The sequence below is a fragment of the Zonotrichia leucophrys genome, chromosome 1 (genome assembly GCF_028769735.1).
Source record: "Zonotrichia leucophrys gambelii isolate GWCS_2022_RI chromosome 1, RI_Zleu_2.0, whole genome shotgun sequence".
Classification (NCBI taxonomy): domain Eukaryota; kingdom Metazoa; phylum Chordata; class Aves; order Passeriformes; family Passerellidae; genus Zonotrichia; species Zonotrichia leucophrys.
The window spans coordinates 64,388,130-64,410,318 of NC_088169.1; the positions used below are offsets into that span (position 1 = coordinate 64,388,130).

The window sequence follows — 22,189 nt, forward strand, 5'->3', positions numbered from 1 at the left end:
GACATGAACAAAATGAAAGCTATCCTACTGCACAGGACAGCAGTCTTCAGTGTATTAAACACTGGCCTTCCTCACAGAAAACTGCAAGTCTTGCTGTACTAAAACATAAAAGTAATCAAAACACGGGATAGCCCTAACAGAAAATATAAACAAACACTGTGCATGCAGATTTGCAAACTGCTGGTGGTTTAAATCAGTCTGCCAGAACCTGGAAGACTCCTTAGGATTCACATAGTTCAGACTGAAAATTAATATGATGTGACATAAAGTAAAAGTACACAAACATATACTCTGATTTGCTTTAAGATTTAATGTGACCCTAAAATCTGTATTTTATAAATCAACCTTGAAGAAAATTATGGTTTCAGCAGAAGTAACATTGTCAACCCACTACCTTCTTATAACATCAAATTAATTGATGATACAATTACTGTGGACCCAAGTGTCTTGGTGGATTCCAGAATGTTTTTTGCTTGATGTTCTATCTGGCAATTAGTGGCACATTGCTGGTGAGGTTTTTGTCCTGCTAACATTGGAATAAGGGCAGGCAGCCAGCACCACACTAAGTGAAGTGCTTCATCTGCCTGAGCTCTGCAGTATTATTAGGAAGTGTTATTTTAACTGTGAAATATGTGGGAACAAAAAAACCTAAACAAACAAACAAAAAACCCCAACACCACCAAAAAACTTTCACTGTACAGATTTCAATGGCTCATTCATGTGGTAGAAATCAGTTAAAAGGGCTTGCTTTTCTTGAGTGCAAGTAAAAACAAACCACAGAAACAAACAAACAAAACCACCCAACAAACAAAGTTCCATTCTTCATTGGCCTGATTATCTTTTCCTGCAGTTTATGCAGTTCCCAGTAAGAGACATCCCTGAGTAAGAGATCAGGAATGAGGATTACAGTGTGCTGTCTCCAAGGGCCAATTCCACTGCACTAGCAATAACTCAGAGTGCATGGGAAGAGTTAATGAACATGAAACACAAAAAGGTTTACATTTCCTGCAAATGACAAAGCTCATCTCAATAAGGGCTCCTCTGTCTCCTGGGAACCAGGCTTCAGTACAGTTTCTGCATGTGCAATTACATTCAACCTTATCCTTTCACATACCACCTCTGATCTGTAAGTCTCAAAGCCCTTTAGAAAGAAACCCAGAAGCACAGCCTCCTCTTCACAGATGAGGTTGTCTTGCCAAAGATCAGGCATTGAACTCACAGCAGACTGACAGCTGATATTCAAGTTATTTGACTTCCAAGTAGTTCAGAAGACCAGGCTGCACTGGATTCAGTTAACACCAGTTAGATCCAGTTCACGTGTAGGGAAGAGACTGACAAATGTGCACCCAGGTTAGGCAGTTTGCCATAGATGGGCTACAGTGTCACTATGACAGACAAACATCTTATTTCCTCTGCTCTAACCCTTCTTGTACAGAGTGGAAGTATATGTCTATATATTATTAAAACATGAGAGCCCATTAGATTGAAGAAAAGATACATACTGGGAGCATCATTTATCTCAGTGTGTTTTAGCATCCCCTTGCCTTGTAAGTAGCAATAAAAAAGTAACATATATGTCATTTTTCCATGTCAAGCAGGAAGATATATTGAGTAAATGCAAAGTGAGGCAGGCGATAAAACAGAGGAAAAAGGATTGTTTCAGCTAAATGCCTACTGCTTCAATAGGAACATGCTGCTTTTGCCTCTACTTGCTTATAAATGCTGAAGGCTTTTTCAAAATGACAGAATACCACCAGCTTTAATAGTCTTTGCTGGGAGTTATACAAAAAAAGTAAAATAAAATTAAATTTTAAAAGAGTTTTGACTCAGAAGTCTACAAGACTCATCAGAAGAAATTATTGCTTGTTGCTGCCCAGCTCCTGGGTACAACCCTGAGTACATGGTCAGCCCACAAGAAGAAATATAAGGGCAACATCACACAAACTAGAAGACAAAAAATATGAAGAAGAGAAAAAAATATGCCCATCAGGACTGGCAGGTCTGCAGGAAATCTGCCCATGTTACCCCCAGTGAGTCACTCAATTTGGTTTATTTTAAAGTGTGTTTCAATCAGCAAAGTGCTGTTTCAGACTTGTGCCTGGCCAGTGCTCCCACATTAGAGTCCAAGTGTTCCATTCTGCTCTCTACATTCACTGAGCTCCTGCAATCAGACAACAGTTCTTGAGCCTCTAGCAGGGAAAGAAGGCAAGGTGTTTCATTTGACAGCAACAACAGAACCACAACAAGCCATGCAGCACTTGTGCCTCAGACTCACTGTAAGGGTATTACAGCACAGATGCAGCTGCCACCACCTGCCCAAAGCACTTTACTTTACTTAAACTTGAATATTACACAAACCATACAAAGCCTTAACTATCAGCTTGCATTTTACATTTTCATGAACTTCATCCATCTGCATATTCTGACAGCACCAGAGAGGACTATGCACCTCTTATTTCACTAGCCACCCTCAATGAGCCAGTCAGCTGTGTTTTACATTAAGGGAATTTTACTTTCTATTCTAACCACTGTTATTTTGTACATATTCATACAAGAGGATTTATGCAGTCACTTTGTCCCATGTAGTCCAAGAAAAGATCAGGATATGTTTCACAAGTCCGATCATCAATTAGAACTGAACACTGACATCCATTATGCTCAAAAATGGACTAACAGATCAGTCAAGAGGAAAACATTCCTAGTCTAGATTTAAAAGCTCCACAGCATTTCAGACACCTAAATGAGCAATTTTACAGCTTATAGAAATGTTAATCAGATATCTGATACAGAATTCAAAAACTGTGACGTATGTATTTAAAGCATGTTATATTTCGGTCTTGCATTTTTAGATAGTTACAACCTACACGCTTCTTTACTAGACCAGAAAGAGGAAAAGTATCCTACAAGGTAGGAAAAAAAGTTAAAGAAACATGGAAGGAACACCCTACATGTAAAGATTTGCAAAAGATATTGATATTATTCTATCTTGTTAGTCAAGTGAGGGACAACTGCATATTTTCCAAACAAGGGCCTTGATCCCATGTCATCCTTCAGGCTTTAGCATTACTGGGGCAGAGAGGGGAATATAGTTTGTTCTTTCAGACCACATTCAAATTTACAGCCAACCTATATTCCAGCCATATATAATTTAGCCAGGATTTTCTCTGAGAACCTATAACAACAGATAGTTACTGAAAGAAATTAACTTCTCCCAAGAAAAACACACCCAAAGGCACCTAGTACTCAGGGAAATAACAGAGCCTCTACTCTGACAGGTCTTTCTCCACACAGCTTTCTCCTACTGTAGCTCCAGAAATTATGATTTATTACTCTATCCCCTTGACTTTGACGAAAAATCCTGTGGTTTGCAGCCTTGGTCCTTCATGTGTGTCTGGCCTGCAAGCACAGAAGCTTCCTGTTGCACTGCCAGCTTCTTCCAGCTCAACCAAGTCCCACTCTGTTCTAAAAGATTCAAAATTTAATCCTAATTTTTGTCTAGAGAGAAGCAGTCTAAGCAAACAACCCAGTCCTTGTCTGAACTCTGAAGAAGTTGGACAACAGAGGATCATTTACCTCCTTAAACTTCTTATACAATCATGCAGCAAGTGATACACGAATGAGTAATGGAGATCTATAAGTAACATCCATTAAAGATAATACAGGCATTTTCCTAGTTTGCTACAACTATAATTCAGCTTCCTCTGTGCAGCTGTATGCCACTAGTAAGGCTGATTTACAGCTGGAAAAGCAGAATTTGCTGCTTCCACTTGTGTGATAAAATATAATTCAAGTGGTGCACCAGTACGGTTCCTCAGCACTTAATATCCTCAATGTCTGAAACTAAACCAAAATATGCTTTTGTATTCACACTGTTGTGTTTGTTTCACTCTGTTTCTCTACTGAAGAGATGTACCTTTGCACATTGCTGGGTTTTTGTCTGAAAGACCACAAGAGGATAAAAACTAATTTAAGGTGACTAGATTCCTCAGGACAGAAGTTCTGGTACTTACACAGCCAAGGGAAATTTGATGGCAATATAAAACTCTTTTTGAATTTTCTGACCATGAGAAACAGAACAATGTTAGCAGAAGAATAAGTCTGAACCAAATGAATCTCTGCCCTTATACTTGATTTAATTGTCAGTTTAATGTATTCAGACTTGCAGAAAAAATTAGCTGTATGCACAGTAACAGTGAAGCATAGAAGAATGATATGTATAAATGAACAAGATATTTATACTAAAATGTTAGTTTTCAAACATAAATAGGATTTAAAGAACCAACACAAGAAAAAGGCTAAGAATAAAGACCAACAATGGTTTCCAGGTCATACTAGTTCTATAAATGCCTTATCTTGATACACTAGGTTTTCCCAGTCCTCATTCCAGATAATGACGAACAGGAGGAAAACACAGAAACAAAGCACCACAGTTCTTCCTTAATGTGTCACTTTTGAATATATTGAAGACAATCTCTTGAGAAATCCACCTACCCTGCACAGAGGCAGAGGGAGAAGAGTGTCAGGGTCGATGCAAGCACCATGTGTCTCTTTGCAAAAGGTGCAGCTTTCAGCCTCACAGATATTACCAGTGTCAGACACTCTTCTCTCTGCTGGCTGGCTGTTTGCTCACCTCTTTTCCACAGCTTCTGTGGGCAAAGCTTCCACTTGGCTCGCCATTTTCCCTGCCCTTCCACATCTCCACTTTCCCTCTTGACTCGCTTCCCATCCTTTGTCCCTATTACACCAGTGCCACACAGTTCACACACAAAGCCCCTTTCACATGGAGCACCCAAGACTTGCCCATTGCTGCTCAATCCCTTGACTAGAGATTGCATCTGCTTGAGAGCGTCCAGGGCACAGGCTTCCTGCACAGTGCCTCTGTCACACACAACAGGCTCTGCAAGCCCACTCAAACATTTGAATGTCTCTTTAAACCCCTGAACATGTTCCAAGCTCCATCCAAACACCAGACACACAATTACTACAAAGAGCATCATTAGCAGCAATGCTCAGAATGAAGTTCCCTAGCAAATTTCAGAAGCAACCTGCCATTTTCCACTTCTGCTATGATAAATAAAGATGCTGGTATCAGAACAACTGAAAAATGGAGAAATTACAAAATGACACTCTAAACAAGCTGTAATATTTATTCTTTTCCTTCCTGGCTCCATCCCTGGCATAGCAATGCTATGATCTCTCTTCGAGCAGGCATACCTCATGAACCTAGCTATAAAAACACACTTCTGTAAGCAAAATAAGCATGTTCCAGAAGAAAACCTTCAATACTCACCCAAAGTGTTTGTTGCAAAGTTTTTTTCAAGTCCATCTTCAGTTAACTCTCTGTTATTCACCATACATCCCGCATTGTTGATCTGCAAAAGAACTCCTTTAAACAAAAACAATCAACACAAATATCTACAAGGAAATCCACACATATGAGCGGTCCACGCTAATTTGCTGTCTTCTGGCACTACAAAACAAAGCTACATACTGTAGCTTTTATTTGTTCAATAAAACATGACTGCAAGCTGTGTGCAGCTAGCAGTCTCTGACACATTTGTTTCTCTGCCTTACCTTCCAGAAGGAGCTCAGACTTTTCTTTCCCACCTCAAAAAAAGATCTGCCCCTACACATCTTCCTGCATGCTCACTGGCACTCCTCAAAAGTTATTTCCTCTTTTTTATCAGATGTTCCTCATCTAGTAAGCACCAAAGGAGCTGCTCCCTGTGCCTCAGCTGTGGTTCAGCCCCCCCCAAGCAAATTTTCACTGCTAAATAAAGGGGGAACTGCACTGAGCCCCTTGCAAACCATGATGATTAACTGCTTAGTCTCTCCCTGGCTCTGTTTTAGTCTTTGGAGTTTTTGCAAAAGTTTAGTCTTTCAGAAGGTCTAGCTTTAAGAGGGACAATGTTATTAGCAATGAAAGTCAAAGAGAAAAATGTATGGTGCCTCCAAAGTTGCAGCTATAAAATTTCTGCTTTTCTCTTTTTTTGCAGCACATCTGTGTTAACTGAGAAGGGACAAAAGCAAGCAAACCATGGAGACTCCTGAAAAAAGCATTTAGAAAAAATTAAGGAGAGAATTGTGGGCCAAACTGTCAAGTCTACATGACCTGTCAGACAAATTCAAATTCATAGGCTACACACTCCCAAGACAGACACACATGATTAAAGTACATGAACTTACCAACACATTTAATTTATGTTCATTTCGGAATTTTTCAGCAAACTTCCATATTTCCTTGGGATTAGATATATCCACAATATGCAAGAAGATGTTCTAAAGGAAAAGAAAGTAAGTCACAATCAACAGGCAAAGTGAAGAGAAATCCCGTTTAGACCTGTCTAGGTGAAAAGGTATTTAAGTAGTATGAAAAAAACAGTGTCTCCAGAAGCCAACTAATACAGGCTAACATGCACGACTGCAAAATTTAACTCCAGTCCTTAAAACATGTTTAGTCATTATTCAGCTGCTTCTGAGACAGATTTTTAATGGCAGAGTTATTAAGAGAGAGTCCTACTTAAATAAATATATGTGACAGACAGGCATAACAGAGAACTAGAAAAATATTGCAAAGCGTGCAAAATTTCAGTTTAAACAATTTAGCAGCTTTCTCTTTGGCTGAACTTTCCAAGGAAATGTTCAAGGTCACAGCATTAGAGAATAATCTAGGTTGGAAGAGACCTCTGGAGGCTGCTTGGCAAACATGGAGATTCACCAGTCTGTCTGAGCCCCTTGCTCAGAGCATTTGGTCACCCTCATGATGAACACATTTTTCCTACTGTCTACTCAGAATTTTGTCCCTGTTCCAATCTGTGTCAGCTGCCTCTTGTCTTCCCACTGAAGACCTCCAAGAGGTAGTGCCTTCCCTACACACTCCCATCACATGGCTGTAGAACACAGCAAGACCCATCTGAGCCTTCTCAACACTGAGCAAATTCAGCCTTCTCAGTCACTTCATCCATCACATGTCTCATCTCCCTAGTCACTCTCTGCTGGACTCACTCCAGGACATTGAGGACTTCCTCATCCTGGGGAGTCCAAAGCCAGGCACAGGACTCCTGCTGTGGTTTCACAAAGGATTAATCAAGAGGAAGAGCACTTCCCTCAGCCTGCTGGCTAGACTCATGTTCATACAGCCTGGGGTATGGTTGGCCTCCCTTGCCCCAGGACACTGCTCACAGAGGGACAACTTGTCACTCCCAGGTCCCTTTCTGCCATGTGCTTTCCAGCCAGCTAGGCAAAGACTGCACCTGCCACCTTCATTCTGTCATCTGTGCTCTTAAAAAGTCATCAGGTTCTGCCGTTGTATTGATTCATGAGGGAATCCACTAAAAATCATTAACAGATCAGCTCTGTACTGTTGATTGTTACTTTTAAAGCCACATGATCCGGACAGTTTCCCACCCACTTTTCGTCCACCAGTTCAAACCACATCCCTCCAAACTGGATACAAGGATATCATAGCAAACCATGTAAAAAGCCTTGTCAAAGTTAAGGAGAGCACTGCTCCTCTCCTGCCCACAGGCAGAGTCATGTCACCAAAGGGATCAGGGAGAGAATCAGAAGGATAACAGATAGAGAACTTGTGGGCTGAGATAAAGATAATAGAGAAAGCAAAAGCCACAGACAAGCAAAAATACCCCAAGCCTATGAGCATACCACCCTGAGAAAACCCAATCTTGTCTGATCTCAGAAACTAATCAGGGCTGGGCCTGGATAGTACCTGGATGGGAAACTGCCTGGGAATACCAGGCACTTTAGACTTCTTACAAGGAATTAACTACCTCCCATGGACAGGCAGGTGTTCAGCCATGTCCCAGAGAGCAAGGCTCCATCACACATAATAGTTATTTGGGAAGCCACCAGCCCAAACATCTCCCCATTCCTTTTTCCTTCCCCCAGCTTCATATACTGAGCATGAGATCATATGGTGTGAAATATCCCTTTGGTCAGTTAGTCAACCTGTCCTGGCTGTGTCTCCTCACAAGCTCCCATGCAACCCCAGCTTCTTCTCCAGCGTGGCAGTACAAAAAGTAGAAAAGGCATTTGCTCTATGTAAGCCCTGTTCAGCAATTGCAAAAGCGTCTCTGTATTATCAACCCTCTGTTCATCACAAATCTTAAACACAGACCCATGCAAGCCACTGTGAAGAAAGCTAACCCTATTCCAGCCAAAACCAGTACAACAAGCAAGAGTATACATCCACTCTAGTAATGCCAACTATTTCTGCCTAATCCCAGTGAGATCCCAGCTCTACAGGCCTGCATGGATTCCTGTGTTTCCTATGCTATGTGTACTCATGAACAGGAATCTGAAATGGGCTCCCAGACATGCTACTTTTTCATGAAAACTGTGAGAGCTTCCTCCATTTTCCTGTCCCCTAGACACTCACTGCTCCCATGACTCTTCTACTCTTCTGGGTTTGGTCACTACAAACCAATGAAACCCCTTTAAAGCCTCCTTAGTAGGCTTAGCAAACCTGCTGGCAAAGACACTCTTGCTCTAATACATCATCCCTCCTCAGCAAAGCTCATTTAACAGAGAAGGTCCAAGAAGCCATGGAAGCTAAGGCCAAAGTGGCACCAGCTGACCATTCAGGTGCTGATCTGCAGGACATATATGCTCCTGCTCAAGCCCTTCCCTTTCACTGTGTGGATTTAGGAGACGACCGCTAGGGCTTCCATGCCCTTGGCTCTCTAAACACTCTCAATGAACTCCAGGTTACCCCTCACAATGTCATGGGTGCCCATGTGGCTGGGAAACAAAAGGTACCAGGCCAAGGTCCAGAGGAGCCCCAGCAGACTCTCTGCAGTACCTTACATGTGAGTTCCCAGCAAGTGACAAACCTCTCAAGTCATCAAGCCAAGACTGCAGACGGGTGCCTCCATCCCCCACAGGAAGGAGCCTTCAGCCATCATCACCCACGACTTCCTCCCACTGTCAACAACTGTTCAGGATCATCTGCCTCCAACACCTCCCCTGACAGAGCCTGCTCTTCCTCATCTGTTACCATGGCACTATACCTATCCTATAAATGCACATCTGCAGGCAGAGAGGGAGCTGCCTTCTGTTGCCAGCATTCACAAGCTTTAATTCCTCCCCATCTTAGAAGTCTCTATCCACTACTTATTCAAATGCAGCTTCTAGCTGTCCCTCCTTCCATGCAATGTGCTCTTCTACTCTCTGTAGACCCTGCCAATCTCCTGTTCCTATTCCCTGTGGTTCTGCAGCCTGCTCATCTCCTGCTGTCACATCACCTGGCAGCTCAGCACCCTGAGGACAGCAGAATGCAATGCATGAAGCCACCATCATGCGCTGCCCCAGGCTCAAGGAGAAGTCCCAGTCACTCCCTGCAATCCAACATCTGCCACATTATCCCTCTGGAGCTCTCTCCAGGCCAGTGTCCCTTGTGCCAGGCACAGTTGCTCCAGCCAGGGTGGTAAAGCCTGCTTTCAGGAGCAGCACTGCAGCTGCCTCAGAGTGCTGGGTGCCTTCTGCATCCCCTTGCATGCTAACTGCTGCATTAACTGCTAAACCCTTGTCAGTCACTCCACGTCACAACGCTCTTGCAAATGTTTTGCAATACTATGGCCAGCAATGTGGATGCAATAGGAAAAAAAATAAAAAAAGGGTTGACATAAAGCAAAGTTATCATTTTCTAAACCACTAAAGCTAGAAATAATTCCTCCCTCCAAAACATCAAAAGCCTTTTACTGTTTGCTACAATTATTTTGCTTTTTGCAGATTTGTGCTCTACACAGTACAATCACAGTGGCATTTACCAGCATACAAAGGCACATCAACTCCTACTCTTCTCCTAGACAGCACTTAGTCTCAAAGACACACCACAGATAGTCTTATGACGTATGCCAGGAAAAGGCAGTTTTAAAATAATTATGCAGAGGATGTGTTCTCTTGCAAAACAACAAATAATCATTAAAGGGCCTCCTTTCTTTCCAAGTTGTTTCTTTAAATACTCATTATACAAGCAAACAAGAAAAGTGAAGAAGCTGAAGAAATGATATGGCATTATTCCCTGCCTGCAATTCTGCTTCCTTGAAGATAAAAAGCACATGACTTTCTCTCTAGTCAGTTGACTTCAGCTCCTTAGCTGAGTTTGAATCAGAATTTGCTCATTGCAATAATGTGCTCTAGGATGACCCTGCTTGATCAAGGAGACTGGACCAGATGATCCACTGTGGTCCCTTCCAACCATATCCATTTTGTGAATCATTTTTGACCAAAAATTTGACATTGCTCTACTGGTTCAAGCTGGATATCTCCTTAAACTTTCTACTTTTAAAACTAATACCATTATCTTCTGGTACAGAAGAGATAACAATTTTTGGGCAGATGTTCAGTATTGCAAGGGATTTCAGAGATTGAAAAAGATCTAAATCAATGCTTATCTGCTGAAGACTGTCACATTGACTCAGGAAAGGGATATTCAAGACCTGTTCCCTATGAAAGTCCTCAATGGTAGCAAAGCCATTTTCAAAGCAAACCTAATCTCTGTGACTTGATCTATTTTAACAAATTAGGAGAACTTTCCAGTTCCCAGATCTAGGGGCAGGTGACTGCCAAATAACTCCATTTCAGCACTGCACTCCAGCATGTACTGTGGAAGATGGAAAAAATCTTTGGAGTATACTATAACAGGATCTCCATTCAAATTATCAGGAAGAGCAAATTCAGCCTGGATACAGCCTGTCAAGTTGCAGATAAAGCATTTTATTATCTCTCTGTATTGCTTCTGAATGAGCACTTATAAAGAAGGATATTCTTGTGGACTCCTTATTAAAATGCACTTCCCAGCGCAGTCATGTGTCCCACAGGGCCCCTTGTACAGCTCATCTAACACTTCACTGAGAGCTGCTCTCTGCACAAGTGCCCCGTCCCCAGGGTCACAAACAAGTCCTGCAGTGCCCTCACACTCCCCCATGACTACAGAAATGACAGGTCTGCAGCCTACCAAAAAGTGGGAATGCAGTAATTATGCTGCCTTTAGAGGGAGAATATTATTTGCCTCAAGTGTTTTTCATCAGGTGACAGAAGGCAGAACATGAAGGAACCTTCAGAGGTCAAACTCACCTCTCTTCCCAGGCAGCCTGACTGCAGTTAGAGAAGGAGGTAACACAGATAATCACCAGCCTTACTATAGCCATGGGATTACACAGCTATAGACAGCTGGAAAGAGTTTATTTCTACATAAGGACTGATCGAATTCACCTCCATTAAAGAACTGAAGAGTAATGCTAGCTGTCACACTAGGGAGCTGAAATCAAAGAGCAGAAATTTAGTCAATATGACATTTCTAACCATAAAAACTCTCTAGAATTTTTGATCCACATTAAAACCTATTACTGGGATTAAAATACAGTGTACAAGAGCCAAGTCATTATTTAAAATGAAGACAGGTCTCCATCCATGTGCTCTGGGTTAACCCTGGTAGGTAGCTCAGCCCCATACAACCCTATTTACTCACTCCATTCCCAGTGGAAATGGGGAAACAAGCACAAGGACAAAACAGGCAAAACTTTTGGGCTGAGATAAAGACATTAACAAGAGAAGCAGAACTGTGCATGCAAACAAAATAAAACAAGGAATTCATTCACTATTTCTTATTGTCAGGCAGGCATCTAGCAATCCCCAGGAAAGTAGGACTTCATCCTACGCCACAGTGATTTGGAAAGCCAAATACCAGATCTGTGAATGCCCCCTTTTGCTCCTTCTTCCTGCCAGCTTTTACTGCTGAGCAAAATGTCCTATGCTCAGAGGTGTCCCTTTGGTCAGCTGGAGTCAGCTGTCCCAGTGTGTCCCCTCCCATCTTTTTGTGCATCCTCGCCTGCTCACCTGGTGGGGCAGTGTGAGAATAAGAACAGGCTTTGAGGCTGTGTGAGCACCATTCAGCAATAACTAAACTGTGGCTTGTCAACACTGGTTTGGTCACAAATCCAAAGCATAGCACCAGTGGAACTGCTGGAAGGGAGATTAACTCTATCCCAGCCAAAACCAGGGCACCAAGTAAGAAAGATAATGATAGTGAACTCCATAAGCACATCCTCCTGAACAATTAATGAAAGCAACAGTGACAAATATAGAGGTGGACTGTACAGTGATGTACACAGAAACAAAAAGAATGTCTAACAGAGGGAAGGAAGAGGTACTATAAGAAAAGGAAATGAAAAGACGTGTAGAGCACGGAATTAGTACCATACACAGGACTTCACAGAGCAGCCAACCTTAGCAAATCAAGAGCATGTTATTCAGACACATAAAACCTTCAGCTCCAATGCTGTAGACTCATAAATGTTGTTGCAATACTGTTGCAATGCATTAACTTTTAAAAGCCTGAGACACATAGTTAGGAATAGTAAGTAGGACATCAAAAAGCAAATCAACAAACAAACATTAAATAAAACAGCATGCTGCTGATGATGTTACTAATCACAGAATACATCACCTAATGAAGTTAGGTGATTCAAATGGTTTGAAGTTAATCACTTCAAATCATTTGAATTATAAACTGCTAGATGTTTCCATGTCTGTATGAAAATACTATTAAAAACACAACATCAAGATGTTGGAAGAGTATCTCATGGCCTCTGGGGTCTTTAATATTAACAACCTTTCTAAAAGTAAACAAAAGACTAAAAAACAACTCACCTGATTGCCCGTTTCTGTCACTATTTCCTCTTTGGCAACTTCAGCCCGTTCCTTATTTCGGCAAACCAGATGAACCGTGCCACCTGGTGGATTGCAACAAGAAAAGCATTTGATAATTAATTACTAACTGCATTTGGGTGAGACATCAGCATTTTAATTAGGTGAGATACTGGATATAGGAAAAATGCTGGAATATTTCTGCTTGGCTTTGGTTCCTGTGAAGGCAGGCAGGGTCATCAGGCAAGGAAAAAGCCACTGCACTCTAAGTACAGTGCTCAAACCATTTCTGTCAAGTCTGTACATCATGTTTAGTGGGTGAAACACCAGAGATAAAGGGGAAATTGGAGCTAAGGCATCTGCACCATAGATGGTTTTTTTTAATATATGTTTTAGGAAGTTCAGTAAAGAGCTTGAACAATACAAGTGACTAGAATTGCTCTGCAGAAAGGAAATAAAAGTGCCAGATATCAGAATTCTCAACAGTGGGAGATAATACAAGGAGGACCATGGCCTCAAATGCAGCTTGGGAGGCTCAGGTCATAAGAATTATTTCATCAGAAAAATAATTTTCAGTAGGTTTCTTCTCCATAGACAGGCTTTCTCAAGAGGATGCATAATTTGCATCCTTAGGGTATCAAGCAGCGAGACACAGCAATGACTGGTTTGATCTACTGCTGCCAACAGCCCTGCTCCAAGTGAGATGCTGGACAAGGTGACCTCTAGAGGTCTCTTCCAACCAGTTTTTCCATAAAAGGAGACACAAGGCAAGGCTCTTCTCAGAGACCTGGATACTTACCACAATCTCATCACTTAATCATATTAAAGAAAGCCTTCAAACACAAGACAAAAGTACAACTAGGCAACGTTTTGGGCTTTTTTGCATCACATATTCTCTGATTGTTACAAGTTATGTGTTAATTTCAGTCCTAGGAATACTTATGCTCCTTACGCCTTACTTTTGCCTGTTTTAAAAAGTGTTTTAGGGAGAGCTAGCAGTCCACCTCTAGAAAGCTCTAAGAATTAATCCCTAATAGAAACATAATTAATCCATAATAGAAACAACAACTGTGTCGGGTCACGTTTTTTAGTGCCCAGAACCCAAAGGCAGAACACCAAGTCTACCTTTGGATGATACAGCCACACACTGCACAGCCCAGTCTGGGGTCTGATAATGAAACCTTTTGTCCACAGGAGAGATTTTTCCACTGAGCAACAGGAGATGGGGGAAGTTTAGGTGTGACTGACACATTAGGAAATGAATTTAAATGTATTTTGTTTGGTAAAGACTGAAACTATTTGAATGTAACACATGGGAATAGTCAGATTAGTTGGGAGAAGACTGTATCAAGCTGGAAGTGCCGCAGACATCTTTCTCACTAAAAATCCTTTCTTTGGGATTTTCTCTTCTGGGAAGCTGAGGTCTTAGAAAAAGAATGTAAACAATGGTTATCTGCTGCTATGGAATGCAACAGGTAGATTTTTGATTGGGCCATCTTGAATGTTTATAATTATTGGCCAATGAAGGACTGAGCTATCTCAGACAGAGTCCAAGAGAGCTAGCTTTTGTTATCATTCCTTTCTTTCTTTTCTATTCTTAGCTTAGCTAGGTTCTGAGGAAAGTTCATCCTTCTTTTTCTTTTTAGTATAGTTATAATGTAATATATATATAATAAAATATTAAATCAAGCCTTCTGAACATGGAGTCAACATTCTCGTCTCTTGCCTCATTCAAAAACCCCTGTGAACACGGTCACACTGGAAGTGCAGTTCACAAGACATAGAGGAAAGCCCAAATCCAAATATCCATAAGACACTGATTCAGAGAAAAGCTGAACTCAGACTATAGCAATTGTCAGTTAGAAACATCTGAGTGCTTGAAGGTAAAGCCAACAGAGCCTGATTATTCCTCTGCTGAGCTAGAATTCCTTATTCACTTATCATGGAGTACATGAAGAGATTCAACTAGAAGCCTGAGCCCCAACAGCTGACACAGAGTTTCAAAGTGAGATGCTCAAGGATGGGACCGGGCAGTCATTTTAACTTCATGTGAACAGCAATGCCCATACAACATATCAGACACACAGTCTGAGCCCAAGGTTGTTCTGCTAAACATGATGACCAAATCCCACAGAGATCCAGCCAGCTTTCCAACTTGCAAAACCTGGTAGAGATATCCATTTGTGAGCAGAACAGTCACCTGACAAAGCAGTACTTACATAAAGTGATTATGTACAATAGCAGTGGTAGGAACCTGAAATCAATCACATGTTGGCACTGATGAAGATCTTAAACTCAAAGACTCTTTGATGCTAACAGTTTTGAATTAGTTTTGTTTAACTGAGTCGCCACTTTCCTTCATAAGATGGTTACAAAACCTAAGCACAACAAAGAGAGAAAAGAGCCACAAGCTCCTCCCCTTCATTCTACATGCCAAAACTCCTGTCACTCTTGCACAACAGGAATTACTTTGTCAATTCTGCAAGGGATTAGGTTTATCCTTCAGCAGCAGCTAGGTCCAGTTTACACCATGTCCTTGTGTACAGATAGCAACATAAAAACATAATTACATGTAATCAGCCAAAGGGCACAAACTCCAGGGTGTTATCATTAAGATCAAGAGCAGCTACATTGGGGTTTTTTATGCTCTTCCATCTCATTTTTGTAAAGACAATTGTTTTCTTTCATCATATGACAGATTTGCAGATTCCTCAGTTCAAATTCAGCCAGGCTGCTACTTGTATCGAATTAACCTTAAACAGACACTGATCAGTCACCAACATCCTTAGATGCCAGTATAACACAGATAGTTTTGGTAAACATGCACTTGAAAAACAACGTGCACGTCCTCTCTGCCAATTTGGTTTCCTTATCCCAGTTTTCACTGCACTGATTGTGCTTAAACCTCCAACTCACACTAAGACCCCTGTGAAATGATACCACATCCCAGGGATTTGTGTTTGTGTGTAAGTGCTGGAAGGCCAAACCTGCCTTCCATCTTCTCTGTAAGCCTCGTGGGAGCCCCACAGCAGCCCTGCTCACCTCTCCTCGCTATCTCCTTGGCCGTGGCCTTGCCAATGCCACTGTTTGCTCCAGTGACCAGGAAGGATCTTCCAGCCACATCCACCTCCACATCAGCTGGGTTGAAGCGCTTGGAAGCAGACTCGTAACCACCTCTGAACAAATCAAGAGACACCTGTGAGAAACTAGAAGGCAGCCCTTCCAAAACAAACACGTGTGTGGGCTGAAAAGCACTTTCACAGCTCAGCATCCAGTAATTGCCCTATTTACTCTCTGTACCCATGGGGCAGGCCATGAATACCAGTGACACTGCGAACACCAATGTATCACAGAATCATTAAGGTTGGAAAAACATCCTTAAGATCATCAAGTCCAACCATCCACCCACGTTCACCCATGGCCTCAAGTGCCGTATCCAGAGGTTGTTTTCCAGACTTCCAGGGATGGTGTCTGCATCACTTCCCCGGGCAGCCTGCCCCAGTGCTTTGCAATCAAAGCGTGGGCGGTTCGGCCGCCCCAGCCCACACAGCCCCGACCTCGGCCCTCGGGGGGCGGCCGGAGCCCCAGGGCAGGGCGGGCCGGGCCGGGCGGCCCTCACCGAGCGGGGCTGGAATCCGCCCGCCTTCACGGGGGCGGGCAGCCGTCCATAAAACACCACATGAACACGGCCCCACCGCGGAGAGACAGGAGCGGCTCAGTCCGGGCGCTGCGCCCGCCCCACGCGGCCGCCGCCCATACCTCGTGTACTCCCGCAGCCCCTTCACGAACCACACGGTGTTGCGGTACCAGGACATGGCGCTGCTGCTGCTGCCGCCGCCGCCCCCGCAGCCGGGCCGGCCCCGCCTCTGCCCTTACATAAGGCTCCCGGCCAGCCCGGCTGTGTTAGATAAGGCCTGAGGGGCGGCTTCCCTTGGCCCGGCCCGGCCGTGTTAGGTAAGGCCTGAGGGGCGGCTCCCCTCGGCCCGGCCGCGCTAAAGGGAGGGTGCGAGGCAGCGCAGCGAGTGTGACAGTGCGGGTAGTGGTGCCAGCTTCTTCCTTAGCAGCAATTCGTGGGCTGGTTCTTCTTATCCTTTCTGTTTTCTCCTCCATTAGCCATGAGGGATAGCCGTAGCCAGCCCCTGCCTCGCTGCAGGCGACTGTGCCTGGCGAAGGTGGTGGCGGATGAAGGATGGAGGATTTCCCAGGGCTCCAGCTTGGGGCAGATGCTGCCCGCGGCTAAGGCAGGACTGGAAACAGGCTGCTGTGTTCTGGGAGTGGGGAGCAGTGCTACAGGCCTGCATCCTGTGCCCTGGAAAGCTGCCAAAGGGATGCTGCCAGAGAAATATGAAAAATGATGCCGTGCCACGTGAAGTAGTGTTTTACATAACAAATCCATTAAATACCTAGCTCCTACTGGTGAAGTGAAGTATTCCAGTAAGGAAAGGATACCCGAGTGGCTGTTGCACTAAGGGGAGTGAAATTCAAAAGTGTTTTCTGTTTATATACTTTGGGCCTATGAAGCCCAGGAGAAGCACTTGGAGCTGCATCTGGATAGCCCACGTCAGCAATGAGGAAATTGTCATTATAGGTATAATGATACTTTTAATTATGCAAAAGGTCTATGCGTTTAGAAAGTTCTGTGTGCAGGTTGGATAAATTAATGCATTTTATAGGATGTGCAGGGCCACAGGCAGAGAAGCTCCTTTGGGAACCCTATCTAAGTTTTCAAGAGCTTAGGTTACCTGATTTCAATAACACAGATAGTGGAGAAATAGGAATGTTCTTTTTTGATTCTGTGTTATAGCCTGATACTTCTTTTTCTAAATCTCCAAATCTCTTTGCTCTGGCAAATGCCTTGTACTAAAGTCTTCCACTTTCTCAGCATGATATGTGAGTATTAGGCTCATACAAAAGGCACTTCCCACCATGAAGTTACAACTTTTGAACTCACCTCCGTCTGCTTGTACTGTACATTATATGTGAAGTAACAGTTTCTAGAGGGCAAAGAGACACATTTTAACAGTGATATTTTCTTCCATGCAGAGGCCATCCGGCTACATGTCGTACCTTTCCATGAAATTTAAAAATGCTTATTTTTAAAACAATTGAAAGACTCCATTAAAAAATATAAATACAGTAAGACAGTATTCCCTTGTCATTTCTGTGTTTACCCTATTTATTTCTTAAGAACTGTGATTATGGCTTAGTACAAGCAAAATGGAATTGTGGCTCTGATGTGTTTTGTTTGTAATTCCAGCCTGTGTTCTCATAAATTGGGAAGTTCATCCCTGCAGTCTGCCAGCCTCTGAAAGTAAATGGGGTGCATGCAGATACACAGAATTCCTCACAGGCTGAACCATTTGGACTGTGATCAGCATGATGCTGGCTGATGCAGCCCTGAGGTGCTAACCAAAGTGAGTATGCCTGGCAGAAGCTGTCCATGAGTCAGACACAAAAAGAGATTATGGCAGGCGGAGAATGGGAGCAGCTCATAATATTTTGGGGGTGAAGCAGTAATGGGCAATTACAGCATATTACTCATACTGAGATTACAGAAGATGTTTGAATGTAATGTTGGCTACCAGTGTCATCCTGGTACATACACAATTTTCTCAGAGAATATTACATAAATACTGCAGTGCCCCTATTGCAATGTGTAGCTGTACCCTTCTATCAAATGGTGGTTTAAGGACATTTTGTAAATGCCCAGAAATTATGCCCTTTCCAGAGTGCACCAATCCCTGAGCACATTCAGCTGTGACATTTCTGCTTAGAAACACTTGCTTTTTCTGTACTGAGGGGCTAAGCTTGCACCCAGAAATGAACTGTCACAGCATTCTGTCTGTCTGTCTGAGCAGCCTCACAGAATCAATCATTAAGGTTAGGAAAGACCTCCAAGATCATCAAGTCCAACCTTCACATCAAAAGCAAGCTGTTGTACACTGTCCTAACACCACCTAGATGTTTCCGTTGCCTCATTTCATCCCCTCTGGTGTTTTGCTTCTGTACTGTTGTTCCAGAGGCAGGAGGCTGTACAGATTGTGTAAGTGCTCTCTGCTAACCCAGCCATCACAGTGATGAAGGGTTGTGCAGGAAAAAGGCAAGATGTAATTTTGCCAAGAGCTGGGTGCTGCTAATGAAGGGCCTGCATCTCAGTATTCTCACGGGCAAAATTTCTGCCCACTTCAAAAGTTTTGACAGCATGTCTTGCCTTCTGTACTGAATTCTAGGTTGATACATCTTGTTAACAGAATTAAAACCTATTCTGGAGCTTTAGAAATTCAAAAACTTATATCTTCTGGTTTCATTATTGACTGCTGGTAGCTTAGCAGTTAACTCCAACAGGATGCTGCTCTGAACATGAGGGATTTTTTTAGACAAAGACTTTTTCTCTTGGATTGGCATCCTACATCTCAGACCCCTATCAGAGCCAGCAACTGGTATATTTGTGTCATACAGAGCTGAAAGTGGGAGAGCTAGAGACTCTTGAGCTCCTAATATTTCCCTCATTTGAGGACAGAACAAAATGGCTTCACCTAGGCTAATAAATACAGCTCAGTGTTTATCCCTGATAAAACATATCCAAGTTAATTATTTTCCTATATCTATGCTCTCAAGTGCTCCATTGCATATTCCCAGGCCTTGATCCTCTTATTGCCCACAGGTAAAGATTGTTGATGCCCAGGTCACAGTAGGTATTAAGCAGATGCTTCTGTCCAAAACAAGCTCAAATATCATTGTGAATAATTTGCTCAAAGGGTGGGTTTTTTTTCCCAAACACAGATGGGGATGCACCAGGGTTAACACTGCACAGCTTGGCTTGGCCCTGGTGGTCCTGTGTTCTGGTGCTGGCATTTAGCAGTGTACAAATAGCCCCCAAGCCTGTTATGCAAGCCCTCCATGACTGCAGGTAATCCTCCAAGGACAGAAAAATTCTGGAGTGTTGTGGCTGTGAGCCTCCAGACATTAGGATTTTTCATGGAGTAATGAGTTGAGGATCCCAATTTTCTTAAAACACAAGAGCTGATGAAAAATACCTCTCTGGCACTCAGCTGGGCTAACATGAAAAATATACCTTAGACTTGATTTGTCTTTGTACCTGTCAAATAGCAAGAAGTTTTAAGCAAAGTTTTAATTACTTCTAGCACAAAGGAAAGTTGAAAATGCTGATTGCTGTTAAGGGCTGTGCATTTTAGTGTGTTTCATATTTTCTTCCCAGGGGACAGATCTAAAAGTAGAGTGCTCAAGAGCTGAAAAGCAATTATATATTATACAAGATGTTTAAAACAGCTTCAAGGCCATTTTGCCAATCTCTTTTATTATCCTTTTTCTCCCTTTTTTTTTCTTTTTTTTTTTTTTTTTTTGGTGAGAGGCTAAAAACTTGGTCTTAAGGACAACTGGCTCCTTTGCTTCCTTCCAGGGATCTGGCAGGCTGTTGGGCATTCCCTCCTTTCCTTGCAGTTACTAATTTTCTAATTAAGTCTCTATGCCTGCCCCTATTAAATCAATCAGAGCTGATTCAGTTGCCACTGATTGCAGTGGGAACAGGCACAGGCTTTAAGGGCCAGGTTTGCAGGAAAGCTCTGCATCTCTAACTGGGGCCAGGTTTCCAAAGGAAGTGGCAATTGTGTGCAAGCCACTGTGGTGGGAGCTGCTCCCAACCCTGTTTTTACCATGCTGGCCTCAGCTCTGGTTGTAGAACACTTGAAGACTGTACTTTAGAAACCTGGCACAGCCCCAGTCAGTGTAATAGCAATCAAGAGCTGTCAGCAGCCTGGGGAGAGGCAGTTGACACTTGTCCTGTTGTCTGGATGAAGGAGAGGGTTTGGTGAGTGGTTGAAGAAGAACATGAAGTCCCTGAGGTCTTGGGGACGTGTCTGAAGTGCTTGTGGTAGTAGCAGGGTGAGAGAGCAAAGCTGTTCATCCTGAGTGTAGGGAAGGGTGGAAGTTCTGGCCTGTGTTGTGGCTTTGTGAACAGTAGGGTGTTTCCTTTGTTGTGTACCCAAGTCATCACCAAGTTTGCCAGCTGCTGCCATCACCAGTGTTGTTTCCAGTGAAGAGTCAGGCTTTCCCCAGACCAAACAGCCTTTTATTACTGAGGAACAAGTGTGGCAGTGTGTCATCATATCTATTACTCATTGCTCAGGGGCCAGTAAAGGGAATCTCATGCTGTGCCTTATCAGAAGTACAGGTTTGCTTTATAAAATGCTGAGAGTTTTGGTCTCTGGGAGCCTGCAGGGCTTCCTAGGGTCAGGCATGTCCTGGTGAAGAGAGGGGCTGCTTAGTGTCCTCCCAAAGTGGAAAGAATTGGCTAGGAGAAGCAGCTAAACCTGCTGCTAACCTAGTTAATCTCCTATATATATAAAATAATTTATGCAAGCTGAAGTGTATATAATTATTTTAAAAATAATAGGATGGCTTAGAAATATTTTCAAAGTAATAAAAGTGAAATGTTATGGTTGATATGCATCCTAGAGAATAATTTCTTTAGTCAATAAAAGATAATTTTGTGATTTCCATGACTGAAAAATTCTTTATGTTCCTACAGTAAACAGTATACTTGAATGCCTACATGTTTGTTGCTAGGCTGTGGCAGTAATGCAGTTATCTGTACTAACATTTTCTTCAGCTACCTGTTTTTCTTCTAACTGCTCTTCTTCTGGATCTTACTGTTCTTACTACTAGCTGTTGGACAGGAAGGCTTACAGGCTTATCAACTCAGGTGAGTCCTGCTACACTTTTTTATTCTTCTGCAAATCTTCCTGCTTATTAGCATTTTATTCCAGCCCAGTTGTTACCAAATTGCAGATGTTGTCTTGTAGAATCTATCTTCCAAGAGGTATCAACAAGCAGAGGAACACACACACCTTCTTACATGGTTGCTGTTTGGTTCAAATGTCAAAGGAACAGTCTGAAGCTTTGTGTCTTCAAGCAGTCCCTGTGCTGTTGTAACAAAACTTGCAGAGATGTATGAAATTTATCCATGCAAAGCTGTGGAGCCAAACCTTCCCATGCAAATAAGCACCAGACCTGTTTACTTAAAGTCTTATTTCACCTGGACAAGTTGGACACTTTTTTTTTTTTACAAAAAACAGGTTCACAAAAAATACTGAAGCAAGTCTTTTTTTCTGATACATTCTGAAAATAAATATTGTCTGTTATGAACTACTGTTGTGAAATCCAGAAGCAGAAGTAGAATAGTAATACAAAAGTAAACAGTGATAATAAAAATGTGCTGTCTATAGCAGCTTGTGAATAAGACTGAATAGTGGACTTTTTTTCTCCACTGTTTGCATCCTGTGTACTCATTTCATATTACACTGAAAGGCTAAATATTTTTCAAAAGGACTGGCAATCAAATCCATAAGATATCATTGAAAGGGACATTAAAGATTATGTGGTTCAAACCCCCCTGGTATGGGCAGGGACACATTTCACAAGACCAGGTTATTCAGTACTCTATGCAACTTGTCTTTAAACACTTCCAGGGATGGGGCACCCACAACTTCTCTGGGCAACCTGT

General features: G+C 42.6%; 1 protein-coding gene across 2 annotated transcripts in view; it reads right to left on the minus strand.

Moving 5' to 3' along the window:
• The window catches only part of DHRS12 (dehydrogenase/reductase 12), a 29,628-nt gene extending 13,018 nt beyond the window's left edge, over positions 1-16,610 (minus strand). The window contains exons 1-5 of one of the 2 annotated variants that reach the window (XR_010440603.1): positions 16,426-16,610; positions 15,709-15,842; positions 12,670-12,752; positions 6,187-6,279; positions 5,291-5,372 (exon numbers count right to left, since the gene is read on the minus strand). Coding sequence is in view for 1 of the 2 variants with exons in the window: in XM_064715226.1 (XP_064571296.1) it covers positions 5,291-5,372; positions 6,187-6,279; positions 12,670-12,752; positions 15,709-15,842; positions 16,426-16,481 (448 nt within the window). In the remaining variant the exon portion in view is untranslated. The remainder of the gene's footprint in view (positions 1-5,290; positions 5,373-6,186; positions 6,280-12,669; positions 12,753-15,708; positions 15,843-16,425) is intronic. The other variant, XM_064715226.1, reaches the window with a different exon arrangement.
• Between the last annotated feature and the right edge of the window lie 5,579 nt (positions 16,611-22,189).